This window comes from Schistocerca piceifrons, chromosome 8 (assembly GCF_021461385.2).
Source record: "Schistocerca piceifrons isolate TAMUIC-IGC-003096 chromosome 8, iqSchPice1.1, whole genome shotgun sequence".
NCBI classification, from domain to species: Eukaryota; Metazoa; Arthropoda; class Insecta; order Orthoptera; family Acrididae; genus Schistocerca; species Schistocerca piceifrons.
In genome coordinates, this window is record NC_060145.1 from 280,180,974 (window position 1) to 280,204,025 (window position 23,052).

A 23,052-nucleotide genomic window follows, 5' to 3' on the forward strand; every position below is an offset into this window, starting at 1 on the left:
TTAAATATACTTAAATGATATTTTACTTAGTAGCATGTAATCTATTTATATTGTGTATCAATAATCTAAATGTAATTATTATAACATTGCCCATGCATGTTAAATACATGTTTCGAGGTGTAAGATAAATAAAATAAATAAATAAATATCACTACTGTGGTCTCCCAATGTCTTATCTTGTTCTTGATATATGTGAATGCCATTCACGTTATCAAACAGCAAGCAGGGTTACTACTTTATGCATAAAGATGATACAGCTATCATAATTAATCCTAACATACACTGATGAGCCAAAACATTATGACCATTATTAACATTATGACATTATGTTGGTTCACCAGAATGCAATTCAGAAGTGATTCTGTGTGCCACAGATTCGACAAGTACTTGATAGGTTTCTAGAGGTTTTTTGGCACCAAATGCCTACACACAGGTCACACATTTCCTGTAATTTACAGGTGGTTGGTTTGTGGGAATGGAGCTGGCACCCAATAGCATCCCAGATAGGTTTTATCGGATTCAGATAAGGCAAATTTGATGGCCAACAAATCAACATGGGTTCACTATCATGCTTGTCAAACCATTGCAGCACAATTCTGGCCTTTTGACATGGACAGTTATGCTGCTGAAAGATGCCATTACTGTTGAGGAAGACATCAAGCATAAGGGATTACTGGTGGCTCCTAATAATGTTCACATAGTCCACAGCTGTTATATTGCCTTCAATTACTACCGCAGATCTCATGGAAGCCCAAGTGTATGTCCTCCATAACATAATACTGCTCCCACCGGCCTGTGTCCATGGTGCACTGCATATTTTGAGCAGCTGTTCACCTGTATGATGGCGTATCTGGACACGGCCATCGACCTGTTTCAACAATAAACGGGATTAATCTGACCAATCGACATTATCCCACTGATCTGCAGTGAAATCTTGATGATCCCATGCCCCCTCTAATCATAACTGACTATGTTGTTGGGTCAACATGGAAACACCTAGGGGGCCTCTGCGGTGGAACAGCATGTTCCACTCTGTACACAGAACTGGGACCTCCAAAACACTTGTATCTGCCCCAGCACTGTACTCTTTTATCAGATCTGCCACAGATCGCCACCTATCCTGCTTTAGAGAGCAAGTAAGCCTCCAATCCATATGTTCTATGATGAGGTATGGACATCCAACTCCTAGTCACCTACTCATGGTTTCGGCATTCTTCAACCACTTTCTGGAGTTGTTCACGAAAGTGGTATGTGCACAGCCAACCATGTTGCTCCCAGGCACTGAGATGCTTGCTCCCAGGCAATGAGCCACAACAATCTGGCTTCTGTCACTGTTGCTTAAGTCAGTAGATTTCCGCATTTGTGCCACTTATCATCATTAGAATGATTCCCCATCCGTCTCTGCTCTGATCATATACTTCTCTTACCCCATCATTTGCCCTCCGCACCACCAGACAACATACAGTATCGTGGTGGGCAGTGGTCATAACGTTTTGGCTCATCAGTGTATACGATACAAATATTATAATTAATCCTATTAACCAAAAGAAAGTGGCAACACTGTTTTTTTCAGAAAGGGTCCTCCCGGATACCATGAAGAGCATAGAGTGCAGCCAGCTGCAGGTGGTTGCTCATGCTGGTACCAATGATGTGGGTCACTTTGGATCAGAAGAGATCCTCTAGTTTTGAGCGGCTAACAGATGTGGTAAAGGCTGCCAGTCTTGCTTGCAAGATGAAAGCAGAGCTGACCATTTGCAGCATAGTCGACAGGACTGATTGCCAAGTGCAGTTTCTGAATCAGAGGCTCAGATGGTTTTGCGACCATGTAGGCTGCAGATTCCTCAACTTGCGCCAAAGGGTGGTTGGGTTTCGGGTTCCGCTGAATAGGTCAGATGTCCTCTATATGCAGGAGGCAGCTACACGAGTAGCAGGGGCTGTGTGGTGTGGACTGCGCTGCTTTTTAGGTTAGAGGGTCTTGGGAAAACACAAGAAGGGCTTCATTCACAAAGGTGCAGGCCGAACACAGCAAGAACATAGATAAAGGAACCATTGGTATAACAGATGTAAACTGTCGTTGCTGTGTTGGGAAAGTACCAGAGTCCAAGCACTAATAGAAAGCACTGATGTTCACAACATTATAGGCACTGAAAGCTGGCTACAGCCGGAGATAAGTGTAGCCAAAATTTTTGCGTAGAATCTAATGGTGTTCCGAAAGGATAGGCTAAACACAATTGGCGGTGGTGTGTTTGTTGCTGTTGGAAGTAGTTTATCTTGTCACAAAATTGAAGTAGATAGTTTCTGTGAGTTAATACGGGCAGAGGTCATTGTTGACAACTGGAATAAAATAATAATTGGATCCTTTTACCAACCCCCAATTCAGATGATATAGTTGCTGAAAGGTTCAAGGAAAACTTGAGTTTGATTTCAAACATGTACCCGACTCATACGATTATAGTTGGTGGTGACTTTAATTTACCCTCAATATGTTGGCGAAAATACGTGTTTAATTCCGGAGGTGACCATAAAACATCATCAGAAATTGTGCTAAACACATTCTCTGAATATTATTTTGAGCAGTTAGTTCATGAGCCCACATGAATAGTAAACGGTTGTGAAAACACATTTGACCTCTTAGCAACAAATAATCCTGAGTTAATAACGAGCATCACAACCAACACAGGAATTAGTGAACACAGGGTTGTTGTAGCAAGACTGAATATTGTAATCCCCAAATCCTCCAAAAATAAATGAGAAATATACCTCTTCAAAAAAGCAGATAAAAATTCACTTGACGCCTTCCTGAGAGACAATCTCCACTCATTCCAAGTTAATAATATAAGTGTAGACCAGATGTGGCTTGAATTCAAAGAAATAGTATCAGCAGCAATTGAGAGATTTATACCAAATGAATTAACAGACAACAGTCTTGAAACCTGGCAGAAAATCCAAAGAGATTCTGCTCGTATGTGAAGTATGTTAGCGGCAAGAAACCAGCAATGCCTTCTCTGCGTGATAGCAATGGAGATACTATCGAAGACAATGCTGCCAAAGCAGAGTTACTAAACACAGCCTTTTGAAATGCCTTCACAAAAGAAGATGAAGTAAATAATTCAGAATTTGAATACAGAACAGCTGCCAACATGAGTAACATAGAAGTAAATATCCTCGGAGTAGTGAAGAAACTTAAATCACTTAATAAAAGCATGTCTTTTGGTCCAGACTGTATGCCAATTAAGTTCCTTTCAGAGTATAATGATACATTGGCTCCATACTTAACAACCATATACAACCGTTCACTCGATGAAAGACCTGTACTCAAAGACTGGAAAGTTTCACAGGTCACACCAATATTCAAGAAAGATAGTACGAATAATTCACTAAATTACAGGCCCATATCATTAACGTCAATATGCAGCAGGATTCTGGAACATAAACTGTGTTTGAAGATTATGAATTACCTTGAAGAAAACAGTCTGTTTACACGCAGTCAACATGATTTTAGAAAACATCGATCTTGAGAAATAAAACTAGTTATTTATTCGCATGAAGTGTTGAGTGCTATTGACAAGGGATTTCAGATCAATTTTGTATTTATGGATTTCCAGAAGGCTTTTGACACTGTACCACACGAGTGAAATCGCGTGCTTATGGAATATTGTCTCATTTATGTGACTGGATTTGTGATTTCCTATCAAAGAGGTCACAGTTCGTAGTAACTGATGGAAAGTCATCGAGTAAACCAGAAGTGATTTCTGGCATTCCCCAAGGTAGTGTTATAGGCCGTTTGCTGTTCCTTTTCTAAATACATGTTTGGGAGACGATCTGAGCAGCCGTCTTAGGCTATTTGCAGATGACGCTATCGTTTATCGACTAATAAAGTCATCAGAAGATCAAAACAAATTGCAAAATGATTTAGAAAAGATATCTGACTAAATTATTTCTTTAGGAATACTTCTCCAGTTACATGATGAATTTTTAATTAAAAACTAGTGGTGCATGCAGTGTACCCTAAATAGCGAAAAGTGTGAGGTCATCCACATGAGTGCTAAAAGGAATTCGTTAAACTTCAGTTACACGACAAATCAGTCAAATCTAAAGGTAATAAATTCAACAAATTACCTAGAAATTACAATCACGAACAACTTAAATTGGAATGAACACACAGGAAATGTTGTGGGAAGGCTAACCAAAGACTGCATTTTATTGGAAGGACTCTTAGAAAATGTAACAGATCTACTACGGAGATGGCCTATACCATGCTTGTTTGTCCTCTTTTAGAATACTGCTGCACGGTGTTGGATCCTAACCAGATAGGACTGACGGAGCACATCAAAAAAGTACAAAGGGCAGCACATTTTACGTTTTATATTACTGAGAAATATGGGAGAGTCACTGAAATGATACAGGATTTGAGCTGGACATCATTAACAGAAAGGCATTTTTTGTTGCGACGGAATCTACTCTTGAAATTCCAGTCACCAACTTTCTCCTCTGAATGCAGAAATATTTTGTTGATACTGACCTACATATGGAGGAACGATCACCACAATAAAATAGGGGAAATCAGAGCTCGTACAGAAAGACACAGGTGTTTATTCTTTCCATGTGCTATACAAGATTGTAATAATAGAGAATTGTGAAGGTGGTTTGATGAACCCTCTGCCAGGCACTTATACGTGATTTGAAGAGCATCCATGTAGATGTAGATGTAGATGTTGAAACCTTTTTCTCCTGGAATGGACTAGCACTTAACTTTATGGAGGTGGTAAAAAAAAAAAAATAGCACCAGAATATTAAGTTCTGCTCAGCAACTGAAATAATCCAAAGACGAACAAAGAATGGAGAATGTCAAGAAAGGTCAGTAAATCGACCATAATGTTCCACATTTTTGCTTACATACTGATGAAAATTTGAAACTGAAGAAACATCTTGCTGAACTTCTATAGTTTCTCCACTTCACATCATTTTACTCTCTGAAACAAATAACTTGGTATGCAACTGCTTTTTACATTTTTCATTCCGTGTTTTACATTGAAAAATTATAAAGTGAGTCAAACACTGAGTATTTACAGCTAAAATGCAAGTAGTTAGTTCATAGGCAATTCCAAGAAATTTTAATTACATCTTCATAGTCCATATATAGTACCACTGAAAACTGTGATAATAATCTGGCTAAATTTGTTAGCAGTAGTGATGGTCATAAGCACAATGCTAATGAAGAAAACAAGATTGTAATTAGTATTCTTTGTAACAGCAACCTGTGGTGTACTTATGACAGAATATGCTGTCACTAAAATATTTATCATTCAAAAACATAATTGCCTGAAAAAATAATTTTTTTAAAAATTTGAAATTATTTCTTTAGGACTACTTCTTTTGTTACATGATGAGTTTTTAATTAAAAACTAGTGGTGTATGTAGTGTATAAGATCAGAATGTTCACCATCAAAGTGTCTTAAATGTAGTAAAACCTTTTTATTTTATTTTTGTTTAAGGCTCTATTTCTATATATTTTCAAGTGCATTCCGCACTATGTACTAAGCATAACTTTGCAGCATTCTATATAACTATACAACAAAAATGTCTGCCAAAAGATATTTCTTACCAGGCTGCACTGAATTCCATGTTAATGAGAATCCCTCCCTGTTCACGCTGCCATCAGAGCGAAACCATAAATACAGGGCATTATGAGTAGAAATCAGATGCCCACCTCCAGGAGGTGTATCACCACAGAAACGACCAATAAGCTGATCTCCTGCAGACCTCCCATCATGTACCTATCAAAATCAAGATCTCTTTATGGTAAAGCTTCTCTTGGTCCTTTTAAATATCAAAACAAAGCTGGACATACTTGAATTACTTTCAAATCGCAGGAAAAACACAACAGTGGCTACTAGTGGACATTGAAATAAATCAATGGAGAAAATTGAAAATTTCTGCCAGATTGGGACTTGAATCTGGACATATCTGAAAGAACAGATTATATACACTGAAGCGCCAAAGAAACTGGTATAGTCACGCGTATTCAAACACAGGGATCTCTAAACAGGCAGAATATGGTGCTGCGGTCGGCAATGCCTATATAAGACAAAAAGTGTCTGGAGCAGTTGTTAGATGAGTTACTGCTGAAGATTTAAGTGAATTTGAACATGGTGTTACAGTCGGTGACTAAGTGATGAAACACAGCATCTCCGAGGTAGCTATGAAGTGGGGATTTTCCCGTATGACCATTTCACGAGTGTACCATGAATATTAGGAATCTGGTAAAACATCCAATCTCTGACATCGCTATGGCTGGAAAAAGATCTTGCAAGAACGGGACCAACAACGACCAAAGAGAATTGCTCAACGTGACAGAAGTGTAACCCTTCTGCAAATTGCTGGAGATTTCAATGCTGGGCCATCAGAAAGTGTTAGCATGCAAACCATTCAATGAACCATCATTGATATGGGCTTTAAGAGCTGAAGGCCCACTTTGTACCATTGATGACTGCACTATACATCTAGATATGATTCTGACAGGCAACACGTATGTAAGCAGCCTCTCTGATCACTTGCATTCAATCATGTCCATTGTGCATTCTGACTGACTTGGGCAATTCCAGCAGGACAATGTGATACCCCACATTTCCAGAATTGTTACAGAGTGGCTCCAGGAACACTCTTCTGAATTTAAACACTCCCGCTGGCCACCAAACTCCCCAGACATGAACATTATTGAGCACATCTGGGATGCCTTGCGATGTGCTGTTCAGAAGAGATCTCTGTCCCCTTGTACACTTACAGATTTATGAACAGTCCTGCAGGATTAATGGTGTCAACTCCCTCCAGCACTACATTCACATTATCTGAGTCCATGCCATACGTGTTGGGCATTTCTGCATGCTCACAGGGGCCCTACATGATATTAGGCAGGTGTACCAGTTTCTTCGACTCTTCAGTATATATAGCATTAAATAAAAAAATCATGCATGTTTAGGATGACCCTCAATATATTTGAGAATCAACATATCTGGACATGAGAGACCAGACATGCTCACAGGAGCCCTACATGATATTAGGCAGGTGTACCAGTTTCTTCGACTCTTCAGTATATACAGCATTAAATAAAAAAATCATGCATGTTTAGGATGACCCTCAATATATTTGAGAATCAACATTTTTAAAAACAGCTTTAAACTGTGTGCAAATGATTCAATTGTTTTAGGAGTAGCCCAGCATCAGGAGCCTTACACTAGCATGACCAATTTGTGATTTCTGCACATGTAGGAGTCCAGATGATGGACTGGTTCTCAATATGAGTAGAATGACAAATAATCTGAACACAGCTCAAAGGAGACAGGAATACATGGTTTTATAATTAGCAACAAGCCAGGCAAAAAAGGTATGGGCCACAATAAGGAAAAGTTTTATTTTTGCAAATAATGTACAAGTTGACAACACGTGGGAGTCCTCTTACATTTCTATTGACTCAACTACAATAAATAATTTCCTAATTTGAATCCTGGACACATGTATTTTTTCTTTCCAAAAGGTATACAGGCTTACAAATAAAACAAGAAAAATATTCGTTCTCCATCAACAGTTAATATTGAACCTGAGCTCTGCAAACCTAACACAAGAAGAAATAGTCCTGTATCCTCTTGCTTTGAAAATGAAACAGGAGTGTTCAGTAAAGACAGAGTGGACTATTGCATTATATTTTGCTAGGTAGATATATGGGAGCATACAATATCACTTTTCATACTCAATTATGTTTTTTCCTTTCATATGTTTTATAATAATGACTGATAATAACTGGGAGATCAATGCCTAATGATCTCCAAGTGTGCAATACATGTAAGACTCGAAATGCTTTAGTAACTCATAATAATTTTTCAAACTTTTTCAACTGTTAGTCCGACTGGTGTAGACATTGGTTGGTTGGTTTGTGGGATTGAAGAGACCAGACTACTAGCGCCATCGGTCCCTTTTTCCACGAACTTTAAACACTCACAAAGAATAAAAACAAACAAAGGAGATGACAAGAGATGACACAGGACAAGAAAGACACAGACAGAGACCAGACAAAAGGAATTAAAATCACACAGAGTGTGACAGTGGTTGGCCCACCATAGAAACAAAAAAGGAAAAGCCAAGAAACACACTAAAAAACCCCAGTCTAAACTCGTAGGCCAAAGGCCAGACACAATAAAGAACAAACACTTGGATCAAGCGACAAAAACCCCCTGCACGAATAAAACTCAAAACTAAAGCTGCCATTGCAACGTCAACTGATAAAAGTGCAGTAAGTGTATCAGGCAGCACAAATGTCTGCCTGAGCGGAGTTAAAAGCGGGCAGTCCAACAAGATGTGGACCACCGTCAAAGCTGACCCGCAGCGACATAAAGGTGGGTCCTCACAGTGCAATAAATAACTGTGCGTCATCCAGGTGTGGCCAATGCGCAGCCGGCAGAGGACAACACAGTCCTTGCGGGAGGCTCACAAGGAGGAGCACCACACACCAGTAGCCTCCTTGACGGCTCGAAGTTTATTGGGTGAAGGCAGGGTGCACTATTCTTCACCCCTGGTGCCAAGTACCTTCTATCGCAAAACTGACCTGAGGTCACTCTCCGAAAGGCTAATCTCTGAGACTGGTGCACCAACAGCCTGTTTGGCCAGCGTGTCAACACGTTCATTTCCTGGGATGCAGGCATGACCTGGGGTCCACACAAAGACCATGGAGCGGCCGCAACAGGAAAGAGTATGGGTGGATTCCTGGATAGCCATTACCAGACGAGAGAGGAAAACAATGGTTGATAGCTCGTAAACCGCTCAGGGAGTCACTACAGATAACGAACGACTCATCTGAGCTGGAGCGGATATGCTCTAGAGCGCGAGAGATGGTGACCAGCTCGGCAGTGGAAACACTGCAGCCAGCCGGCAACAAGCATTGTTCATAATGGTCCCCCAGAGTAAGAACATAACCAAAATGACCAGCAACCATCAAACCATCAGTACAGACCATGTCAGATCCTCAAAACGTGTCAAGTATTGAAAGAAAGTGGCAGCGGAGGGCCTCAGGAGAGACTGAGTCCTTCAGGCCCTGTGCCAGATTGAGCCAAAGGCATGGACGGGGCACACACCATGGGGATAGAGGTAGAGGGGCCCAGAAAAGAGGCGGAAGAGGGAAAATCTCAAGCCCAGAGAAAAGAGCCCTGATGTCAACCGCGATCGCACACCCTGACCGGGGCTGAAGTTCCGGAAGATGAATGACTGAGGTGGGGAACAGCAGACGGTAATTGGGGTGCCCGGGCAAGCTACAAATGTGGACAGCATAAACGGCCAGTAATCATTGGCGCCGGATCCGCAGTGGAGGGACACCAGCCTCCAAAAGTATGCTGATGACAGGGCTTGTGCGGAAGGCACCAGTGGCGAGTCAGATTCCGCTGTGAAGGATGGGGGTCAAGCAAACGCAACACGGAAGGGGAGACTGATTCGTAAGCCAGGCTCCCATAATCTAGACAGGACTGAATTAATGCCTGGTACAGCCATAAAAGGGTAGACCGATCGGCACCCCAGCTTGTGTGACTCAAGCAACGAAGAGTGTTAAGATGTCGCCAGCACGTTTGTTTAAGCTGCCGGAGATGAGGGAGCCAAGTCAACCGGGTATAAAAAACCAATCCCAAAAACTGATACATCTCCACCACTGCAAGTGATTCGCCATCAAGATAAAGCTGTGGCTCGGGGTGAACAGTACGGAGCTGGCAGAAATGCATAACACAGGTCTTGGCAGCTGAAAACTGAAAGCCATGTGCTACAGCCCAAGACAGCGCCTTCAGTGTAGACATTCTCACCCACCCTCATGCCATTCCCATTTTCAGTAACACATCCCATATACCATACAAAATCAAACAATTCAACTACAACACTTATCTCATTCTGCTACCCATTAACTCAACTAGTATTCCACTTCTATGTGGGGCAATCCTTATCCCAACTGAAATAGAGAACCCTGAGAGAACAGCCCAGTCTCCTACAAATATTACTGCACTCACTGTATAGTATTTAACATTGACATTGTCCCCAGACAAACAACAATTTCCTTTAATAGCCACTGGCAGGACTTGTTAATAGTAAATCAGAAGACGTAACAGCAGAACTCCTCAGTATAAAACTTATCATTTCAACTGTTACTTCATAACTTACTCTTTCCATGTCAATGCACCCAACTCCTTCCTATGCTGTTTTACACTTCACTTCCTACTTCATTCCCACTCTGACCCTCCTTCTTGTTCCCTCCCAACTTCCCACTTTTTTATTCATTTACGTGTTACTTATTATTACTGTATTTCACCACAAGTTTCTTTGTCATTTCCTTAGGCCTTCTATCTTTCTCAACACAAAAAAATGTTTTTCAGTTTGTTTCCTCTCACATAGTGTCTCCATTACTTTATGGACAATTGCCCCCATATTCCCTTGGCTCTGCAAACTTAACTTTATACCTATTATAATTATGGTGACTATGCAACTTGCGGCCACATCCCATCACAAAGAAAGTATTAAAGAAAAGACCTGGATGGAAAAGAAACAATGACTTGCAGGAAAGATCACTACTAACATTTTGCGCACTGTGCAGAGTGACAGTCTGGAATGTGCATAATAATGAAAAGAGAAAGGGAATGGGGGTGGGGGTGGGGGGGGGAGGGGGCAGGAATGGTGGGGGATGTTCGAAGCTCCTGGTTTGCACCACTCCCATCAGCCAAAGCCACCAATCTTCCCAGTAATTTAGCAGCAATCAGTAGGTACATGCCCATATGCACGTGTGTGTGTGTGTGTGTGTGTGTGTGTGTGTGTGTGTTTTAACAAATGAAAGCACAATGAGTTATTATATATGCCTCCATGTAAAACTTCATGGGTTAGTCGAGGTCTGTCCTTTGTTGTCACTTTCCATTTTCCACGCCCTGTATTATTTTCTCCTTTTTTTACTTCTGTATTCTCACTATGTTCACATTACCAGTTTTGCTCTAGATTTTCACCTCTACTGAAGGATAATGCATCTTGTTTCAATGCTGCATACAAAATATCACGATGTTTTGCTTCCTAAGATTATACCAAACGCTTCAGAATTTTCTGCTTGATCATGATTGTCAGTTACCTTGAGTGGAAGACATGATGTGTTATGCTGCACAATTTTCACTGTGTTTAGTGGGATAAACTGGTAATAAAGTGTTCATTTTTATTTGCTGTTGTGTTGTATCCACTTGTCTTCCAGAGTCAAGAATTGTGCATGTGTTGTTATACACTATAGTTACCTGACTATAAGGTGACCCCAACTATGTTTTTATGAGACTCCTTGAGTAAATTTTATTTTTTAAACAATTTTTATAATAAAATATATTAGATGAGTTTCTAATTAAAGTACTGTTAATACCTGCAGCCAGTCATAGGTGCACCCAGCAGAACCCTCCAAGTGAAAATTGGTAAAGGTGACATTAAGTACTTTCGTGCTGTTTGTGATAATGACCCAAGCACAGCTCATACCATGTGGATAGCTTGTTGATCTTGAACTAGAATCAGGGAAAGTGAGGGTGCCTGCTTCATTGGGTAGAAAGCCACCACATCCTATTGAGAACAAATTTTCAAGCATTAAAACAGTTGAAATAGCATTTTATACAAGTAGAGGGAAGGTGCACAATAAACATAAATTTAATTTTAGACAATGTTATTTTTGCGATTCAACAGTGCAGATCTGGTTCACAAATTAACAAGTAATAAAACAATCAATGAAGCCAAAGTGATGCAGGACCAAAGAGAATATCTGGATTTTTTGTAATGGCTAGCACACTCCTCCAAAAAAAAAAAAAAAAAAAAAAAAAAAAAAAAAAAATCTTGTGGTGTCAGGGACTACATAAAATAAGAATATCAAACACATGGATATGGTTGAGTCCCAGCTGAAAACATTCAAAATGGCCTGGAGTCCATTGAAAAAATATCATCAGAACATTTTTGGCCTTCATTGGACACTGTATTCTTTATTTCATATGTCACGTATAAAAAAATGCTTGTGGGGGGAGGGGGGAGGGAACAGAATGGTATTCATAATTAGCCTCTGTGTGTAGCTGGTGATATCCAACCCACTACTATGGCCATCTGTTGGAAATCCGTCATGGACCAAAAGTGACTCATCTTATAAACAGGCATTTCCTGGACATTTTTTCCCAAACAATATTAAGAAAAGAGAAATAAAATGGTCAGGACTACACACAAGACTTTCAAAATGAGACATCTCACTGGTGTGCGGAATATGAAGTTCTTTTACTTTCTGTAGCCTGTCTTAAAATATTTCATACAGAAAAGGATCTTCAATTTTGTGAAAATGAAATATCATATATTATATTTGATCCTAATCCATTTTACTTTTGGTTCATAAATTAAATTTAACAAAACTTTTTCACACTTGGGCAAGGTACATGGTGTGACTGTGCCAGCCTGCACTGGGTCAAATTATCCACAATACAGGGGTGACTGTGCTTAAAATATCCACTTAAGGGAGTAAAAACTTGAGTTCACAGGGTTCAAGTGAAGTCTGACGCAGTTCAGAAAATGGTTTGGCATACCTCAATTTCTGTACAAGACTTCTAACCACATAAAATTAGGAAAGTGCCCCACAACACACATCAAACTCAACCTCGAATGAACAAGGTGAGGAGTGAAATTTTATTAAGTCTACAGCCTTTCATCCAAACATATTAAGTATTTGCATAATAAGAATGAAAAATTTTAAAAAATATGGTTGCTCCCCCAGCAACATTAAGAATGATCTGTTGCTACAATAGGTGGAATTTTATATTATTCAATGAAAATGTAGTACACACTAAATACAACCAGTCATATAAACCATTCAAGAATAAATTATCAAACACCTGTGGCACACCAGACTTCTTCAACTGGTAAAATTTGCAGTGGCCAGACACACTACTAAAGTGATCAGCTGCACATGCTTTTGACTCTATGTGACTAAAGAAGTGATATAATTAGTGGGTGATCTGATCAACAGAAATGGGAGTTTCATTTAGACAATTCATGGAATTTATACATGTCTTTCATAATCTCTCATGTCTGCCCCCAGTAGCTGAATGGTTAACGTGACAGATTATCAATCCTCTGGGCTCAGGTTTGATTCCCGGCTGGGTCAGCGAATTTTCTCCGCCCAGGGACTGGGTGTTGTGTTGTCCTCATTATCATCCTCTCATCCTCATCGACTGCAGGTCACCGAAGTGGTGTCACACTGAAAGACCGGCACCCAGCGAACAGTCTGCCCGACGGGGGCCCTAGCTATACAATTAAATAAATAAATACACTCTCACAAAAAATTTTATTCTGATTCTGCAGTCTCTGTTATTTTCAGTGGCAAATAATCATTATGGATTTGCATCCGACACCTAGCACTCTTAGGTTTTAAACAAAGTTTAGTGCTGTGAACTCTTTTTATAAGCATGGTGACATCTCAGGTAATTATCAAACATAGAATCATATTCTAAAGTCAGTCAACAACAGTCCTTGACAAAGATACTATGGTTTGTAGGCAAAATATCAGAAGATGAAATAACAACATGTCATACATATGCCTATATGTTTTTGCAGCAAAACAGTATTATTAATAATGCTGAGGTATTGAGTCACTGACTGGCATGTAAACCAGACAGTAAATGTTGCAATGCTTTCAGATGATGTCCTTCTTCAGAGTTAACTAGTACAGAATACACACACACACACACACACACACACACACACCTGCATGTCTACATTGTCACAGCTGATTATCACAGACAAGGCCACCAATGAAAGTAGTCATATTATTTACCATCTCTTCTGTAACATTTGCACAGCATTTGATGTGTGCATGATAATCAACCAGCTCCCCACCTGAATGATCGGCCAAGCCAAACTGTAATCACAAAAGAGTTAAAAACACCCAGTGAGAGAACACATTGTTCAGCACAAATTCAACTTTATCTACTGCTTCACAATTTGTGCCATCTGGATTCTACTCAAAATTCCATCCTTTTTTTTGAAAATTGTCCCTACAATACACCGTTTGATCCCATAAACCCCTGTTCCACACACACCTCCAACCCTGGCCTCATGAATGCACTCATTCTGCAATCACAAACTCTCTCTTCCTCCTCTGTTCTGTCTCCTCTTTCCTGTAGACTTCTCTACATCAATGTGCACCACATTTAAATCTCCCTACTCAGTCCAGAGTAATTTCCCGTACTGTCTTTCCATTCCAACTGTCAGCCATCCTTCCCTCCAACCCTAGCTCCCTCTCCTTCCATGTTTTCTCCCCTCACTCACTCCATATGATATAATCTCTCATCACAGTCACACAGCATTGTTTGTACAACTTAACAGGCAGGAACACTGTAGCCATACAGTGGTATGCGGAATGATGCCAAGCTGTTATGTCTCCACTGTAATTCCCTTATGAGATGTATAATTCTTTGCTCCAGCAGTCCTTTCAATTGTCCACAGAGAAGGGCAAATAGATAGATTATTATGGGAGTTGTAAAGAATAATGAACTGATTTGCTCACAGTGTTTGCCAGTATTATGGCACGTGTTTAAGGAATGAACCAAGTTGTTAAGTGGTGAGTGTTCTGAAATATTAATACATTTAAAGTCTTATAATTTCATTATATTAATTCTGCTGTATTAAGCAATGTTTTGCAGTTGATATTATGGATAGCTAGTAATAAATTGCCTTTGGGGCATAACAATGTGTACTCTGTATGAAAAGTAGGTAATCTTCCATGATAAATTATGGTGTCATTGTATGTTTTGTGTGTATCGGTTTGTGTGTGGTACATGTATCCTGTACAAAGTACATCATCCAAAAGCTTAGCAACATTTTCAGTCTTATAGTCCACCAACTTTTGGGCATGTATCTGAGACAGTAATATTTCTTCACCAGATATTTTGGCTGACACCATCTTCCAGAGGAGTCAGTGACTAAATTAACCATCTGACTCAAAGACATACGTGGAGTAACTGAACATGGGTATGACACTAATACTGGAAGAAGAAATACTGCTGTCCCAGATGCATGCCCAAAAGATGGGAAAACACAAAGAAATATGTTTTCAGTATTGTTTATGAGCTATGAGCTTATTGGCCTCTGAATGCATCACATATTCAGTGAGCTGTTACTCTTATTCCTTCCATTATTTGTATTCAACCAAGGAAATTCAGGTATCATACTGTGACATTTTTCTTTCAACAGTGACTTACTTGTATATTACCTGTCTTTACAAGAACACTACCCAGATTGTAGACAAAGCTGCAAATGCATTAAAGGAGCAAAAAAATAGGTACCTAAAGTTCATATTTACTGTTAAGGGTATTTTACAAGCCACAATACTACCAATGATCCATTACACATTACAGGCATATAGTGAGTACAATCGCAGCGGTGTACAATTTTCAGGAACAAGTGACTTACGTTGTTGTCTCTCCTGGCAGTGAGCCCCAGTAAAGCTGCTTGTACACATGCAAGTGAATCCTGTAAGACCCTGCCGCATACAGGTACCACCATTTTGACATGGATTGGGGCTGCACACATCAACTGTCTGTGTACACCTCACACCTTTAAAAAGAAAAGAGATGGAAGAATACTGACAGTCATGGACTTATATAATCTGGTCTTTAGTCATCCCAGAAATCTTAGTTGCTCTTTCGCTACACTGTGGGACAAGTTATAGGAGAGCTATAAGCTATATATTTTGTATACACTGTTTTAAAATCTTTCTCATCTAATGAAAGTAAAATAAAGTTATTGCATACAAACATTCATAAATTCTACATTATACAGGCAGTATTTCAAAGTACAATTTGTATTTCTGTTCTAAGTACTTCCCGAATAGATTTTAATATCACCATTGACTTTCTCTTCCCGAATAGATTTTAATATCACCATTGACTTTCTATACGTAGCTATATTTCCATGAATTAGACTGCAGTATCTTTTGTGAAGTCATTGATGTTTCCCATCAAACAAACTTGTTGGCTATCATAATTAGTTTTACAATAAAGTGTGAAAAGCAGCAAGTGCCAATCACAGAATAACCATCTGTAAAAAAATTAAGTTATGTATAGTCCTAAGATACAGCAAATGATCTTTTTACTCGAGAAAAGAGAAACTGTAAAATATCACATGTTGCTAAACAACATTGTTTTCCAATAACTCAATGAATTGTGGTTTAAATGAAATGGAATACTTCATAATAAACTGTGTCCACTGTCTTTTTAGCGTTCTTGTCACTAAAAATGCTCTGACAAAGGTAACCAGAGTTTATTATTACGTTTTCCATTTATTTGACTGTCTCGGTTTGCCAAAAACAATGCCCAAGGCTGCCATGAAATTTACATAAAATGTTCGTTTCCCAACTGACTATTGCCAAATCTTCCAAGTTTTTTCACTCTTTTGAACAAACTACTAATTTCAGTAACACATCTGTCAGAGTTTTTGTTTGTTCACAATTCAAACTAATTAACACTAACAATGTGACAATAAGATATTAAGTAAAAATATTTTCGCTTTCAAAGATTCCAAACTCAATGTGCAATATCAGAAGTATTCCACGAACTGCAAAACACATGTGCAATTACCTCATTCATTTCACACTATCAGGTTATTCACAATTGAAAACTGCCATCCTACATTGTATGTCCAATTTAACTGACTCACAATACAAGTAGTCTATAAAATACCTGTGTATCCTGGCAGGCAGCTACATGTGTATGAGTTTCCAGGTGCAGGAATACAATGACCATTGGAGCCACATGGATTGTTGGCACAGGGGTTTGGCCCACCATCTGAATGCATTGGTGTGCATCCGTTAGGGCCTATCCCATCACCCACGTAACCAGATGGACACAAACACTGAGCGTAACTTTGGCCAATAGCTGAAAATAAAAATGAAAACTATCAGTGTAACTTAGGACAATAGATGAAAATAAAAACAAAAACTATCACTTATCTTAGAGAGACAATTATTATACACATTTCCATAAAATACAACAAGAATATCTCATGTTCTCAATACCACAGAATTATAGCTTATAATACATAAGATGGTTAAGGTGCAACAGTATGGAACTTTGATAAACTTTCTCTGCATATCAGCAAACACAGCATCCAACACAATGAGAGTATGAATCTCATTGTTAAGGATGCAATGCCCAACAAGCAGTTGCTTATCCCCAATGTCAATGCATCTGATCGCAACCATGAAGTGAAGGCAAGAATAGTCGGACAAAGCATGACGGCAGAGAGGCTGCCATTATTATAATCTACAACCGGCTCCCCTTAGAATATCATAATTTATGGATAGTAAACTTGGTAGACAGCACCATCAAAAGGATAGACTCTTCCATCATCGAGATCTTCCTTTTGAGACACTGATTCCGCAGCATGTTCATACAACTCTACATAGAAAAAGAAGATGTAGTAGTAGTACAGTCTGTGGCGCTCAATCCAGGAAATAGGCTTCTGGCCTGATTGCAGGTAGAGTGCGGCCTTCCATTAGATGTGGCACTAGGAGAAGGATGCCTTTTAGCCCTCGGATGGCCCCATGGTACTAAATTTTATAGCAGGCTGAGTGCATCTGGGGCTATCCGGGAGGGACTGGAAAGATGAAAAACTGCCACTCCTATGCAGGAATGAATGTGGAACCTCCTGGACTGGAGTCTAGCACTCTGTCTGCTAGACCACCACGTCCTTTACTGAGCATTAGAAATTCATTTAAACATTATTTTCTTTTTGTGCGAGCTGTATCAGGGCTGGCAAAGCACTTTGTATGAGAGTCAAATGAAATGAAACAATTTCCCACTAGAATTCTCATCTTACAAAAAATAACTTACACAGTCATCAGCTGCTACTTTCTAAGATATTGTAACCTACGACATGTAATTGAACGTATTTCCACAGAGCTTTGACACTATCAGAAGTACCACTTATAGCATAGTACCATAAAATTTTTTACACTGGCACTTCCCTTCCTATTGCTTACACAATCACAAGTGAGTTCATGTTTTGTTTTGTTTTGTCATTATGAAGCTAATACCATTCTTATTTTAATGCACTATAATTTTAATAATTTAAATTTTATTTTCATTGGGATTGGTGAGTTTATTTATTTATTTTAAATATGGAGTGAGTGAATGCTGCAGCCAATTGCAGTCTGTCCCCTATGGGTGATGATATGGCCACTAATATGATGCCGTGCTGGTCAAATGTGATAAGAAAATAAGCTTAAGGATGTTGTGTGGCTCTTGCTCTTAAGAATAACTTCTCTTAATTGTTTTTCATTTCAATGAAACATTTTTAGAGGAAAGAAAATGTCCACATGTTAATTAGTTCTGTTAAGCAGAATGTAATATTGATGGAGCAAATGTATTAATATATCAGCACGATATTTCACACTGATTGCAAAATATGTCAAAGTGATAACAAAAGGCCAATTTTCCATTTTTCTGAATCAGTCACTTTTTTATACAGTATGCTCATATACGCAACTAAGTAGTGAAACATTATAAATTACACTGATAGTAATAGCACAGGCTAATGGAAATATATTATAACCTGATGGAAAATACAAAACGAATAACGCTAGGTATACAAGGACTTCAAACAAAAGTAGCACAAAAATGCACAAGCAAAATATTTCATTCATATAAAGTTTCAAAAACCGAATTCAAGTTTGGATTGAAATTGATATATTCATGATATTGCCACTGTTACAAAAAGTATATATAAAAGTACAATACACAAAATCTACATCTACATTTATACTCTGCAAACCACTGTGAAGTGCATGGCAGAGGGTCCATCTCATTGTTCAGTCATTACGGTTTCTCCTCATATGGAGTGCAGGAAGAATGATTGTTTAAATGCCTCCGTGCAAGTTGTAATTAAACTAATTTTGTCTTCGTGATCCCTATGGGAGTGGTATGTATGGGTTTGTAGTATATTACCAAAGTCACCATTTAAAGCTGGTTCTTGAAAATTTGTCAGTAGGCTTTCTTGGGATGGTTTATGACTACTTTCAATGGTCTGCCAGTTCAGTTTCTCCACCATCTCTCTGACACTCTCACATGAATCGAACAAACCTGTGACCACTCATGCTGCCCTTCTCTGTATGTGTTCAATACCCTCTGTTAGTCCTATCTAGTATGCATCCTTTAGTACTGTTCTAGGATGGGTCACACAAGTGATTTATAGGCACTCTCCTTTGTAGACTGCATTTCCCCAGTATCCTACCAATAAGCAGAACGACCACCTGCTTCACCCACAACTTAGCCTATGTGATCATTCCATAACATATACCTACAAAGTTATCTGTATGAGTGACAGATTCCTAGAATGACTCACTGATACTGTAGTAGCAGGATACTGTAGTTTTTTGTTTTACGAAATGCACAGTTTCATATTTCTGAACATTGAAAGAAATTGCCAATCTTTGCACCACTCTGATATTTTAACAAGATCTGACTGAAAATTTATGCTGCTTCTTTCAGGCATTACTTCATTAGAGACAATGGCATCATCTGCAAAAACTCTGAAGTTACTATTAATATTGCTCGCACAATCGTTAACATATAGCAAAAACAGCAAGATACCATCTAACTTCCCTAAGCACACCCAAAGTTACTTCTAAGATTGCTGACAGCTCTCCATCCAAGAAAATTTGCTGTGTCCTCCATGTCAAGAAATCCTCAATCCACTCACAATTTTTGCTTCGTACAACATAAAATTGTACTTTTGATAATAATCACAGATATGGTACTGAGTCAGCTACTTTTTGGAAATCAAGAAATACTGCATCTACATGAATGTCTTGATCCCAATATTTCAGTACGTCACGTGAGGAAAGTGGAAGTTGGGTTTCACAAGAACAATGTGTTTGGGATCCATGTTGGTTGGCATGGAGAAGGTCATCTGTGAATCCCCTCAAGGATTCCTTATTCATATTAACAATCAGACTGACAGTAAGTCAAATATCTTGCAATATTGGAAATTCCATGATAAAACAATGAAGAAAGAAGGGAAAAGACTACTCTCCTATAGATGACTGAAGGGTAGATGCATAGATGCATGAAACTGATCAGAAATTTTCATTAGTTTTGAAGATTTGACCTTTTACGTAAGAAAGTACAGGCATGCATGCGTGCACCCTCACACACACACAAACACACACACACACACACACACACACACAAAGAGAGAGAGAGAGAGAGAGAGAGGTGTATATCCATGTTGCCACTTCAGTTCTCAACATAAGCCACAATGAGGAAAACGGATGAGGTGTGCATTGTTAACTGCACCAATACATTACATAAGCACAATCTTCACAAGTTTACCATTGCCTAATTTCTTAGGATGAAGTTCACTGCCAAGCAGGATAAAATCTTACCAGAGTTCTCCACACAGCGTGCAAGTACATGGCAGCCTCCATTGTTGATGTTGCAGATGCCAACTCGAGTGCATGTTATACCATCTCCCTGGTAGCCAGCTGGACATTCACCACAACGTCGAGAACCCTGAAAACACAATAACTCTTTTGTTGTACGTATGTTGCTGCATCTGAAGAAACTGTGAGTAGTCACCTGCATCTCCCACAATGTGGGTGGCACACATCTCTTATGATTTCTTACTGCCAAATAATAACTGCTGTGAACTTGACAAAGAAACTGCTGTGAACTTGACAAAGAAATAGTGAAGTCAACTCAAATTTACTGAAGGAAACAAATTGTTTGTTAATTCTGTCAAGGATGTACTTCATTATTTCTCATATGCATTCTGAGGGCACCTATGGATGACATGCATACTGGAACTGCATCTTCCGCAAGGGCATACCTAAGTAATATTGCTTGTTGTGGCGTGGCAATAGAAGCTCTGTGAATTGTGGTATTCGTGCACAGAATCTACTAAAAATGAAAATGTTAAAAGAAAAAAAAGTAAGGAGACATAGATGCAGGTGCAGATTTGAATCTGATGGTGACACGTAGTGATTTACTGAAGAATAATGAAAATAAAGTATATATATTGAATAGATAACTGAGTTAAAGGAATTATTGATTTAAATGAATAAGGACTTTAAAATAGTGTTAATTATGTGTTTAAACTAAATGAGAACTGTAGGAAACGAGTTCTGAATCACAATTATATCACAATGATTCAGCTGCCCCTAGCAATGTCATTTATGCAGCCTGCAATGTTATATCAGGCATCCAAAAACTACACACAAGATTTTCATACCTTCTAGGCACAAACTGTTAGTCCTGCAGAAAAAAATCAACAGTACCTTTTTGTAAGAAATTTAATGAAGTTAAATTTTGTACTGAGATACGTTATTGTTGGAGGCCATGGTTTTCAAGTTACTCAAGAAAAATATACAAAAGCAACCTTCAAACACACCTCCAACACTCCCAACACTCACGATTTCTAGTACATTGCTCATAAAATTCCCTCCTACTACCTGTACGAAATTTTCCAACTACACCCAATATTTGATCTTTTTTGGTCTCTATTGGTTGGGCTATTATGCCAACAGCACAGTCAGCTATTTCATTAACATTAACAACTTAAATTTGCCCATGAGGGTAATGAAAGAAAAATGAGTTTTGTAAATGTTATGCTAAAACTAGTTATGATGTCAATTTGATCCAAACTGAATCCTTACAAGCACAGCAGTTTAGTAGTCAGAAGGCCTGACTAATACAACAACGTAATCATTTATTTTATGCTGTTAAAACTCATAAAATAGTTTGGCAAAATTTATATAAACATTACTTTACAATTTTTAAGGGCTCTACTAAATTGGTGGCATAGTACAGCCAGACAGTGAAGACTAAGAAAGCTTGAATGTAGGAAATAATTCATGCAGCACAGAGATAGAGGGAGACCCTTGAACAATACATTAGAAATCCTGACTGGTAGGAGTGGGGATGAATTTGAAGCTCACTTTTGTATGTTTTTTCTCAAACCTACATCTATGTCTACACAGATAATCCACAAGCCTCCATGTGTTGCATGGCAGCGGGTATCCTGTGCCTCTAATTGTTATTTCCTTTCCTGCTCCACTAGCAAACAGAGTGATGGAAAAATGTCTCCGTATGATCCCAAATTCCTTTTATCTTATCTTCATGGTCCTTATGCACAATGAGTGTTGGTGGTGACAGAGTTATTCGGCAGTCAGCTTAAATACTGGTTCTCTAAATTTTCTCAATAGTGTTTCCCAAAAAGAACTTCCCTCCAGAGATGTTCATTTCAGTTCCCGAAGCACCTCCTTAACTCTATAACTTGAAAACTATGACCTCCAGCAAAAACTTATCACAGTACAAAATATAATTACATTAAATTTCCTACAAATAGAACCTGTTTTTTTTCTGTACAACCAATAGTTTGCATGTACATAACAAGAGAATATGAAAATCTCACACGTAGTTTTTGAAGGCCAGAGATAACATTGCTAGTTGATAAAATGACATCAGTAGGGGCAGCTAAATCACCCAGTACACAAAAAGAGAAGCCACATCTCAAGTTGCTAAGTATTCTTATTCTTGAATGTGATAGAATGAGTTTTTCCCATCAATTTTGAGTAGGAAATGCAACAGATGGCAGCAGGTAGCAAATTTGTTCCTAAAATAACTGTTGTTAAAGTAGCTAATAGTAACAACTGGGAAAAGGTGTATTTCCAAAACGTGTATCTCCACAAGTTTACAGCTGCCAACTGTGGCAGATGGTGATAGGATACTTATTGTGTGTCAACCACGCCACCATTTGTTAATAAGACACAAACGCTATACATGTTATCTCAGATTAGTATATATTTCTGTTATCACGGTCACTGCAATCAGCTGTCAGCTCTCTATGATCAGTCTTAGGTACAATAAAGAATTTATAGAACACATAAAGAATTGATAGAATACATAAAGATCTTAATGTGACAAAAGCAAAAGCTATATTTAAATAAAAATAACATAATAAAAACTATTTTACAAAGTATAC

General features: G+C 38.7%; 2 protein-coding genes across 2 annotated transcripts in view; both read right to left on the reverse strand.

Moving 5' to 3' along the window:
• LOC124711575 (cubilin-like) overlaps nt 1–15,606 on the reverse strand; it is a gene marked incomplete in the record, with an annotated part of 644,865 nt that extends 629,259 nt beyond the window's left edge. The window contains 3 exon segments of the mRNA XM_047241722.1: nt 5,606–5,777; nt 11,414–11,604; nt 15,484–15,606. Coding sequence (XP_047097678.1) covers nt 5,606–5,777; nt 11,414–11,604; nt 15,484–15,562 — 442 coding nt within the window.
• A 1,214-nt stretch (nt 15,607–16,820) lies between these two features.
• Nucleotides 16,821–23,052, reverse strand: part of LOC124711576 — a 61,012-nt gene continuing 54,780 nt past the window's right edge. Inside the window, exons 6-7 of the mRNA XM_047241723.1 lie at nt 20,456–20,582; nt 16,821–16,946 (exon numbers count right to left, since the gene is read on the reverse strand). Of these exons, the coding sequence (XP_047097679.1) occupies nt 20,531–20,582 (52 nt within the window). The 3' untranslated portion in view covers nt 16,821–16,946; nt 20,456–20,530. The remainder of the gene's footprint in view (nt 16,947–20,455; nt 20,583–23,052) is intronic.